Below are 11,616 nucleotides of genomic sequence, written 5' to 3' on the forward strand. Positions count from 1 at the left end.
TCATGAAAAAAGAAGATGGCGGAAAAAATATATCGATTTCCAAAAAATCTACTGTTATTCTAATAATGTCGAGGATATCGGATCAATTCAGCCATCTGGAAGCTCCAAAATAATCATACTACAATATCCGAAAGATTTATCCGATTCCACCAACTTTTACTATGGTGAATATAACTTCATGACATTTTTGTGCCTTATTCATGACATTTGGGCCCGGACAAATTACATTCATTGTAATATTGCGGAGAGCCAAGAAAGAGAATTTTTAATGACTGAGCAAAGTTTTATTCACAAATACAAAAATATTCTCTTATAAAAGCTTATTTACATGTTCACATTTTACAAAAATGCATAAATTTCTTAAATAAATAAAAAACCATAGCTATATACATAACATGACATCTTAGAAGTAGTCATCAGTATATCATTCTTCAGAGATCCATTATAATATTGAGTTGATTTCTATAGTTGATTGAATAGTTATCTCTTGTATTGGTATCCACCATTACTGTTCCCATTGGAGTAACCGTTGCCATTTCCATTTGAATATCCATTGCCATTTCCATTACCATTACCGTTTCCATTGGAGTAGCCATTACCGTTTCCATTGGAGTAACCATTGCCGTTTCCATTGGAGTAACCATTGCCATTTCCATTGGAGTAACCATTGCCATTTCCATTGGAGTAACCATTGCCGTTTCCATTGGAGTAACCATTGCCATTTCCATTGGAGTAACCATTGCCATTTACATTGGAGTAACCATTTCCATTTCCATTAGAATAGCCATTGCCGTTGCCACTTGCTTCTTGATAGGTGACTGTTGGTTTGTATCCTTCCTGGTCAGCTGTGTACTCAACCAGTTGTTTCCTGCCATCAGGCAGCAGGACGTAGTAGGATCCTTTGGCAAAATCATCTTGACGGCTCTCCTGATGACCAAACTCAACACCATATTCGGGTGCATTCACATCGTAAGAGAATTCATAGTTTGCAGGTTCCTGTAAAAGCAAAACTTGTATGAATATTTATCCAAAAAGCAATAGGGCTACACTAAAAAAATCTGTTCCAGTGTAGTGCTCTCTTGATAAGGTATTACCAAGGTAGCTGATAGCACTCAAACCATCAGTGTAGCTGATAGCACTCATTATCTCATCTTTAGAACCCTTTCAAGCACTTTCTCCATTTTCTGAATGAATCACATAATTGTGTTCCCAGTTTATTGGCTATGTCAACTGATTCACTAAATCATTGTACAGAGATAACTTAGGCCTACTCACTTAAAATTGAAACTTATGTTCGTACAAGCTACAAACTAATTTAAAGTGATTATATGTTTATACTCGGGGCTTGATTTGTTGCTCAAAGTGTTGCAATTAGTTGAATAGTTTCCAAAACACTCATCATTATTAAGTACAGCAAATAATTAGTATTCCAAGTATAATAAATAACCCATAAAAACATGATAATTGATGCAGTAGCCTATGTCATGAAAGGAAGGAATTACACATCAAGAAGCCTTATACACAAGAGGCCTTTCAGTCAATTCTGTAATTTGAGGTGTATCATCCACAGGGTTATTATAACTTCACTTACAATCCACAACTATTGTAAAAATTCACAATGAGTTGTAAAATAATATTGAATTACAGTTTTTGCATTGAATAATTAATTTCTGTAAATAGACTGATCCAAGTAAATGAATAATATAACTGAAGAACTAAATTATTATTGCCATCAAGCCTTGTAGTAGCTTACATTTCTATTCTGATTGATGAAAACATAAACAAACTATAGAAATCAATAAAAAATTGTCAATAATTACATTCATAAACTATTCAAAATTATTTCATAGCTAGTGGAATAAGTTACTCTATCTGAATAATATTTGTCTACCCAATGCCAATCCCAACAATTGGAAAACCGTGTAACTCATGACTCCTCGAAGGTACAGACTTGGGAATGGTATCAATCTCTTTGTAATGATGTGTAGAAAGAGAATATCCATGATGACAATCTCAAAAATGTTAGTCATCATGAAAAAAGAAGATGGCGGAAAAAATATATCGATTTCCAAAAAATCTACTGTTATTCTAATAATGTCGAGGATATCGGATCAATTCAGCCATCTGGAAGCTCCAAAATAATCATACTACAATATCCGAAAGATTTATCCGATTCCACCAACTTTTACTATGGTGAATATAACTTCATGACATTTTTGTGCCTTATTCATGACATTTGGGCACGGACAAATTACATTCATTGTAATATAACAAGTAGTAGGAAGAATTTTACAAGTAGTAGGAAGACTCTTACTGTTTTTTTGGATCTGGCGAAAGCCTTCGATACAATACCTCACAAAAAACTGTTAACAAAGTTGGAAAACCTAGGAATTAGGGGTATAGCTCTAAAATTGTTTGAAAATTATTTAAAGGATAGAACACAAATAATAACTATTGGTGACAAGACAGATCAAACAAATTTATCAGGATATGGTGTACCACAGAGTACGGTGCTTTCTCCGATACTATTCCTCATTTATATAAATGACCTACTAAATTTAAGTACTGATAAAAGAACGCTTATCTCGTTTGCCGATGATACCACGGTAACATTTACAGGTACATCATGGGAGGATGTATATGCTCTTGCAGCTGAGGGATTGAGCATCGTTGAGTCTTGGTTGAATGAAAATACACTCACACTCAATCATAAAAAAAGTACATATATAACTTTTTCACCAAATGCTAGGACTCAGCCTATAAATCTGACCTTGAAGTTGCATTCTCCTTCCTGCAGTCTGCTTGCATCAACCCCTTGCCAGTGTGCAGTACTGGATAAAACAGACTCTGCCAAGTACCTTGGGATTATTATTGATTCACATCTTAGATGAAACTGTCAAATTGATGATAAATGTAAAAAGCTAAAATATTTAATATATAGATTTCACAGAATTAGTTTGATTAATGATAAAAGTATTTCAAAGTTGCTTTATACTGCTTACGTTCAATCCATCTTGCAGTATGGTTTACTGGCGTGGGGTGGTGCGGCGGGTTGTCACATAGGTAGGTTGTTTATGGTGCAAAAGCATATTATGAGAGCAGCGTTGGGTAAGCCCAGACTCTACCCAAGCTCAGAGTTATTTAGAGAATTTGATGTTCTGACTCTAAGACAGCTATATATTAAAAGTCTAATTCAGTATGCAGATAAAAATAAAATTCAACATGATATCCGTGAAACCCCGTACAACCTAAGAAATTTGACAGTGGTCCAAAACAGAGTTGACCTAAATGTTTGTCGATATCAATTCAGTTACAGAGTTAATAGATTAATAAATGTTGTGCCTAGTAGAATTATTAAAATAAGCTGTAAGAAACATAACTCTAAGGAAGTGGATAATTGGATAAAAACAAATGATCTTATTGTATGGTGATCTGAGTTTGTCAGGTACCTATTTCTTGTCTACCGATTTTTTAAGAGTTGTGGAGGATTTCCGTTGTGTTTCTGTATTGAACTTACTTAATTTTCAAAACTCAATATTTCATTTTGTAGTTTGTGTATTTTCTGTCTGTCTGAAGTGTTCTCATAACTATGTCTTATTCTATTTGTAGGAATACTTAATAATGTAGAAAAATATAAGTAGTATATATATATATATATAATATATATATATATATATATATATAATATATATATATATAATATAAGTGAATATATAAATGTTGAAATATATTTCACATAAGAAAAATAATCAAAATAGTTTATGCATTGTTTTTGCTTAGAATAGTTCGCCTTCTTGCTGCTTTGTTGTGATCAGAATTTATATAGACTCCTTCCTGCGCTCAGGTTTTTACCTTTGCAGGGAGATATTTCTTCATAGACTGATGTAATATTTCTGTTTCTGTGAATGTATTTTTTGAGGAAATAAATTTGATTTTGATTTTGATTTTGAATATTGCGGAGAGCCAAGAAAGAGAATTTTTAATGACTGAGCAAAGTTTTATTCACAAATACAAAAATATTCTCTTATAAAAGCTTATTTACATGTTCACATTTTACAAAAATGCATAAATTTCTTAAATAAATAAAAAACCATAGCTATATACATAACATGACATCTTAGAAGTAGTCATCAGTATATCATTCTTCAGAGATCCATTATAATATTGAGTTGATTTCTATAGTTGATTGAATAGTTATCTCTTGTATTGGTATCCACCATTACTGTTCCCATTGGAGTAACCGTTGCCATTTCCATTACCATTACCGTTTCCATTGGAGTAACCATTGCCATTTCCATTACCATTACCGTTTCCATTGGAGTAGCCATTACCGTTTCCATTGGAGTAACCATTGCCATTTCCATTGGAGTAACCATTGCCGTTCCCATTGGAGTAACCATTGCCATTTCCATTGGAGTAACCATTGCCATTTCCATTGGAGTAACCATTGCCGTTTCCATTGGAGTAACCATTGCCATTTCCATTGGAGTAACCATTGCCATTTCCATTGGAGTAACCATTTCCATTTCCATTAGAATAGCCATTGCCGTTGCCACTTGCTTCTTGATAGGTGACTGTTGGTTTGTATCCTTCCTGGTCAGCCGTGTACTCAACCAGTTGTTTCCTGCCATCAGGCAGCAGGACGTAGTAGGATCCTTTGGCAAAATCATCTTGACGGCTCTCCTGATGACCAAACTCAACACCATATTCGGGTGCATTCACATCGTAAGAGAATTCATAGTTTGCAGGTTCCTGTAAAAGCAAAACTTGTATGAATATTTATCCAAAAAGCAATAGGGCTACACTAAAAAAATCTGTTCCAGTGTAGTGCTCTCTTGATAAGGTATTACCAAGGTGATAGCTCAAACCATCAGTGTAGCTGATAGCACTCATTATCTCATCTTTAAAACCCTTTCAAGCACTTTCTCCATTTTCTGAATGAATCACATAATTGTGTTCCCAGTTTATTTGCTATGTCAACTGATTCACTAAATCATTGTACAGAGATAACTTAGGCCTACTCACTTAAAATTGAAACTTATGTTCGTACAAGCTACAAACTAATTTAAAGTGATTATATGTTTACACTCGGGGCTTGATTTGTTGCTAAAAGTGTTGCAATTAGTTGAATAGTTTCCAAAACACTTATCATTATTAAGTACAGCAAATGATTAGTATTCCAAGTATAATAAATAACCCATAAAAACATGATAATTGATGCAGTAGCCTATGTCATGAAAGGAAGGAATTACACATCAAGAAGCCTTATACACAAGAGGCCTTTCAGTCAATTCTGTAATTTGAGGTGTATCATCCACAGGGTTATTATAACTTCACTTACAATCCACAACTATTGTAAAAATTCACAATGAGTTGTAAAATAATATTGAATTACAGTTTTTGCTTTGAATAATTAATTTCTGTAAATAGACTGATCCAAGTAAATGAATAATATAACTGAAGAACTAAATTATTATTGCCATCAAGCCTTGTAGTAGCTTACATTTCTATTCTGATTGATGAAAGCATAAACAAACTATAGAAATCAATAAAAAATTGTCAATAATTACATTCATAAACTATTCAAAATTATTTCATAGCTAGTGGAATAAGTTACTCTATCTGAATAATATTTGTCCACCCAATGAGAGGACTGCTAGTGGATGAGAGAATGATACTTCGAGAGAAATATGTTTGCGAATTTGAAAAACTGCTTCATCTTTATGTTGAATCACTTCAATTGTACAGGTCAGTATTATTCATAAATGGTATATTCCATGTACAAAACTGGCTCTCATAAAGAGAAAATATACAAATACTGATTTATAGGTATATACGATACCTTAAATTGATAGAAAGAAAATATATATTGCGGAATATTAATGAACTCATTATCATGAATTATTTTTCTTCATTTAATTTTCTTATTTCTAATTTGTCTGGCTGTATTTCAAATTTTCTTTCAAATTTCAATCTATTATTGTAATGGAAGCAAAATGGATTTTTGATCTGTTGCTTTCTCATATTCTTGTTTTCCAATAGATAAATAAACTTTAGAAACATCATGATGAGTAGTTGTGATTTATTTTCAGGGATTTCCCAAACTCAAATATTTTTGTAATATTAGAGACTCCATATGAAGCTCAGCTCATTAATGATAAGATTGCATCTCATTACACTTACTGATTGGTCATCATAGCCACTTCCACTGCTGCCATAACCATTGCCATTACTGTTGCTGTATCCACTTCCTGAACTGTAGCCATTTCCATTTCCATTGCCGAATCCATTTTCATTTCCATTGCTGTATCCATTTCCTGAACTGTAGCCATTTCCATTCCCATTGGTGTACCCATTTCCATTTCCTGAACTGTAGCCATTTCCATTCCCATTGGTGTAGCCATTCCCATTTCCATTGTTGTAGCCATTACCATTTCCATTGCTGTAGCCGTTCTTTCCATTTCCGTTGCTGTAGCCATTTCCATTTCCATTGGTGTAGCCATTTCCATTTCCATTGCTGTACCCATTCTTCCCATTGCCATTGCTGTAGCCGTTCTTTCCATTGCCATTGCTGAGACCATTGCTATATGCTGCTGATGTTATTTTGGAGCCATAACCATTGCCATTGGTTGGTGCCCCATACTGACTTGACAAACCATTACCATTGGTGGGAGTGCCATACTGGCTTGATACACCATTACCATTGGCTGGTGCACCATATTGGGAAGACAGCCCATTGCCATTCGATGGTGCTCCATACTTTGAGGAAGGAGGTAGGTAGCCATTCACTGGTGGCTCTGCTAATGTGACCAAAGCCAAACAGCTAAGAAGAAATAGTACCTGTGAATGGGAAAACTCAATGATTAATTTTATTATTGAATAATTTACGTTTATTATGAGATGATTATCTCAGAAACGTTATACATATTAGAATGTCAAGAAGAACTTCCTACTTTGTTAAATTATCTTTGTCTTTGTATTTTACTTTGTTGATGTATCTGATAGGTAGCCCACTGTAAATAGTAGTTCATCTTTCCAGATACCACTATTATTTGAGATGTGTGGATTGAAGATTTTTCATAGACCCATGCATTTAAGCATATTATGTATTTTCCATATTTTTCTCTTTTATTGTCACTGAATGTTCAATAATACAGCTCTGATCTGTGGTAATGTTAATCAATAGTAATGTTTTCCACTGCTTTCCCAACTGAACTTGGGCAGCAGTTGATTCCGTTTCTACTGATTCGTGAAAATGCACAGAAAACCTTCTCTCAAGACGAATTTCGATCATAACTATGAGGCAACGTTTCATGTGAGTGGCTATGTCAATCGACGTAATGTTCGTATATGAGGAACCGAAAATCCTCATCAAGCAGTAGATAATGAACGAGATTCGCCAAAGTTTTCCAGATTTAGGGAAGTGAACGTTTCTTGTGCATTTTTACAATCACAGTGCATGGAATACAAATCATGAACTTGATGTTTGTGTGAGTAATTTGATGTGGAATGAATTGAAATGAAACAATCTTTTTTGGGCGGCAATAGGACTTTCAAGCTCTCTCTACCACTCAGCCTCGAAACGATGTGAGATTGGCTTGTGAGTTTTTTTAAGGTTAATATAATTGCTTGCTTAAAATCTTCTTGCATCAAATATGGATTTGATGCAGTGGATTTGCTGAACAACAGAAATAGAATCCTGGAAGCGTATCCGGGGAGGATGATAGAGGAGGATAGATGTAGGTCTGACAATTCTCAAATGTCTCCTTTGTATAGAATGTTCAATCCTGATTCGGTACTGGGAGAACAGCTTACTTTTCAGCTGCCAATTCGAATGATTAGGTGCGTAACACAATTGAGATTATCGGCAAAAAGTACATTCATTCAAATTAATGGTAACAGGTATCAAGTTGATCCACAGAAAATATGCCCCGCTTGTGAATCACAGTTAGAAACAGTTCTGCATTTTCTTCTTATTTGTCCCTCCTATGAAGACCTCAGGATTCAATACATTGCGCCTCATGTTCATAACATAGTTCAAAGCGTTGATAGAATAATGGTTTTATTATCTAATTCTAATGTTGAGAAAATTGAACATGTTTATCAATATACTACTAAGGCTAGGAGGGATACTATGGTCTCTGTAATCGTTAGGGCTACATAATCAACGATTCTTTTCGATGGAAATGGAAATATTTTGAAATGGTTATTGTTAATTGAGTAGGTTCTTTTCATTGAAAGTGAAGTCTGTAAACTAATTGAATTAGTTAAGTTAACTGGAATTGTTAAGTTTTATCAGTTTAGTGGATTTGTTGAATGTATTAAATTTATTGGATTTTCTGAACTTGTTGAATGTATTTAAGTTACTGAGTTATTTGAATGTGTTGAATCTATTTAATTTATTGATTAGGAATTACCTTGTACCTTCTAAAGTGAGCTTGTTGAATGTTAGCAATTCATAGTAATATTGCTTATTGATTGTAATGTGGGTACTTTCATTGTTCGTGGTTAAATGCAAATTTATAATTGGATCTTGTTATTAGTTTGATCTATTACCAAATATTTTGTTCATGTGGTTTAATTTAGTCATTGTTAGAATTTGTTATACTTAATTCATTTGTATGGTTAAACCGTGTATAAATAGAATGATTTATTATTATATTATTATTATTATAATTATTATTATTATTATTATTATTATTATTATTATTATTATTATTATTATTATTATTATTATTATTATTATTATTATAATTGCTTGCTTCATTCATTTTGAATCTCCCTTTTTTATTGAAAATGGCTTAGTACGCTAATTGAACTGTTCAACTGTTCTTCAAATTATTCAAATTGCTTATAGACATGAAACTTGAACTGCATAACATAAATAATTATTCTATTATTAGATAATAATCTCTATCATATTACCCTATTCAGGTTTCCTATTCCAACAATCTATTTTTATTTAACTATATGGATTTCTCAATACTATTGATTTTATGATTTTTTTCTCAAGTATCGTACAAGTTTCAAAACTTATGAGATGTAATATAATACAATTGACAATTGACATACCTCAAAGATATAATTCATACGGTAACTTGAATCTTCTGCTTTCTTGACTGAACTCCAGATCAGAGGTCTCACTTAATAATTGTGAACTCTTATCATAATTATTTTTTTGATGACCATTTTTTGAGGATAATAGATCCATAACAAGAGAAGATTACATAGACCTTCTTAATAGAGATTTACTTACAAAACACAATTTCTACCAAAGGCAGCTGACACTGTGATCCTCCTTAATCTAAACAAATATTGTCGGTATCTTTATATTAGAGCTGATGCCAAATTGTACTGGCCATCTTACGTATTACGGTATCATAGAGAATGAATGGTGACAGTAATGTGTTGTTTGAATTGTTGTGGTTACAGAACCTATTAACTTGGAATTACTTTTCAACTTATTCTGTTCTGTCTCTATTTTACTATGCGTCTGAGGATCTTAAATAACGTTTCCATGGATTGAACGTTTTCATGATCGTTACGACTTCACGATTTCACAGGCAGCCTATGTTTTGAGAATCTCAGATGTAGTATTATTCGCTCTGCTCCAATTTTATTGTGTGAGCTCAAATATCAAAGTCTGATAATAAATATTATAAAATGGATTATTTGAAGATCCAAGTATGTATTCTAAAAACCATTCTCAATTTCTTCTCGTGAATTCTCAGATTGGAAGATAGTCAATTCACCACTCGAACCCCCCCCCCCCCCGGCAAATTCATGAACTTACCCCCTTTAAATTAAAAATTGAACAAAACAAAAAACATTAATTAACTCCAATTATTAGCTAGATGAATATTTTTAACATAGCAATTCATCAATTATATGAATCATGTTCAATCTAATATGAGTTTAGTTTATTTATGTACTTCACTTTATAGTGATGGCAATCCATAGGTAATTTATACTGTGGAATAGTGCAAACTGCACTCCAGTAAAGTCTTTTTTTCAAGCCCTGAGTACCTATTCAAATAACTGGTTGAAAATGTGTTATTCTAAAATGATATTTTGTTCTCCGAAAATATGATTTTGTTGATTTCTTTCAATATTGCATTCAAACTCTTTGTTCAAATCACTATCAATTAAGGAAACACTAGACCTATGAAAATTAATATGTGTAGCCTATCAAGGCTCCTTCTTTCGTATTCTCGGAAGAAGTCAACTTATTATTGAATCATATTACTTTTACTCTTCCTGAATAATGTATCTACTTGTCTTGTTGTTTTCTTCTCCAGGTTGATGGAGTAGATGAATAGTTTACACTTTTTGTATGTCTTATGCCTACTCGAATCGATTTATCACTCCAATCATATTATATCGTATTACAATGAAAATACAGCAGTTTTTTCAAATATTCATCTATGATTATCAAAGATACACTTGAAAGGAGCTGAGACATTGAAGAAAACATTTTTTGCAACATCATTGATTGGCTCAAATGTATTCGTTCAATGTTAAGTATTCATATACCTATAGATGTCGGTGATGATCAATCAATCAACAATTGCCATTCAAAGAAAACAAAGAAAATATTAATATTCCAGAATATTCAAAACTAATCATTCGTGTGGGAGAAGTACGGTACATGGTTCCCACAATGAACTCAAATTTTCACTTATTTGATTATAATAATAATGTCGTTTTTCGGATTCTGCTCTCCATTTTAAATCACCCAAGACAGTAGATTATTCCAACTAAATCACGTAGTACACTGACTTACCTTAATCATACCGGCTTGTGCTGGTTACACTTTGGTAGAATACTACTACTGAACTGGATAAAGTGCTATCACAACTATAGAGTACTGGGCATTAGCATCATATTTATATTGTAGAACAACTCACAAATAAAAGTGGAATGGGGGAAGATGCTTCTTGCACTCGTTATGGAGGTGGAGGAAATCAAAAATAGAGTTTGTGGAAATTGAAAAGGTAGGGGCAAAGTGCGGGTGACTATCTTATCTGAATGAAGAGGAGAAGAAGAAGAATAAGAAGAAGATGAAGAGGAGAAGAAGTAGAAGGGGGAAGAGGAGTGGTTGATAAAAAGAGGAGTAGGTGGTGAAGAAAGGCGAAAGAAGAGTGGTCAAATGGACCAATTGCATCACGCAATCCCCCTAACGCACTTTGCCTTCATTCTCCTTAATCCTCCACCTGCATGGCAGCAACCAGTCATTATAGCGTTGAATAAATTGAAAAATCAAGCCGATGATGAATCTATCAGTGGTCCCAATCAATGTGTCGCAAATATATCTCATGAGAATATTATTGTGATTGGGGGCTTTCAATACAAACATTAAAAACTAATCAATTTAAACTCATGAAATAGTCTGACTGCTCAACTCTGCTGAATTATGATTGGGGATCAATTATTGGAATTGGAATTCAATATGGATAATTTTCATATTTTAAATTGGAAGTCAGATTAACACATCACCAAGTGCACCACAGTTACATATTATTTGTGAAAGATTAATTATCAAATTCATCTCCCAAAAGCTGAAGAAACAACCTTATTCCACAGATCGAACCTCTGTTTATTAGTTATTCTTTGTGA

At 33.2% G+C, this 11,616-nt stretch overlaps 2 protein-coding genes across 3 annotated transcripts; both read right to left on the reverse strand.

The window, feature by feature from the left end:
- Positions 1 to 262: 262 nt before the first annotated feature.
- LOC120350217 (aspartate and glycine-rich protein-like) lies at positions 263 to 1,017 on the reverse strand (the record flags this gene model as incomplete). The annotated part of the gene is made up of 1 exon (XM_039422778.1): positions 263 to 1,017. A coding segment is annotated over one exon (537 nt), but the record flags the coding sequence as incomplete, so codon positions are not given.
- Positions 1,018 to 3,976: 2,959 nt separating this feature from the next.
- Positions 3,977 to 10,904, reverse strand: LOC111051451 (pro-resilin). Of its 2 annotated transcripts, XM_039423645.1 has the most exons (4): positions 10,784 to 10,904; positions 6,184 to 6,840; positions 4,302 to 4,752; positions 3,977 to 4,259 (listed from the first exon to the last, which is right to left on the reverse strand). In XM_039423645.1, the coding sequence occupies exons 1-4, from the start codon at positions 10,790 to 10,792 to the stop codon at positions 4,195 to 4,197; spliced, it is 1,182 nt and encodes a 393-aa protein (XP_039279579.1). In that variant the 5' UTR covers positions 10,793 to 10,904; the 3' UTR covers positions 3,977 to 4,194. The 2 variants fall into 2 exon arrangements, with proteins under 2 accessions (XP_039279579.1, XP_039279577.1); XM_039423643.1 differs by having other exon boundaries at positions 3,977 to 4,752.
- Between the last annotated feature and the right edge of the window lie 712 nt (positions 10,905 to 11,616).

The sequence above is a fragment of the Nilaparvata lugens genome, chromosome 3 (genome assembly GCF_014356525.2).
Source record: "Nilaparvata lugens isolate BPH chromosome 3, ASM1435652v1, whole genome shotgun sequence".
Classification (NCBI taxonomy): Eukaryota; Metazoa; Arthropoda; class Insecta; order Hemiptera; family Delphacidae; genus Nilaparvata; species Nilaparvata lugens.

What these genes read in the sequence shown, in the direction of transcription:
- LOC111051451 (XM_039423643.1), bottom strand. An exon ending in GTGGCTATGATGACCAATCA is followed by an intron (nt 4,753 to 6,183) that starts GTAAGTGTAATG and finishes TTGCTTTTACAG; the next exon opens with GAACCTGCAAACTATGAATT.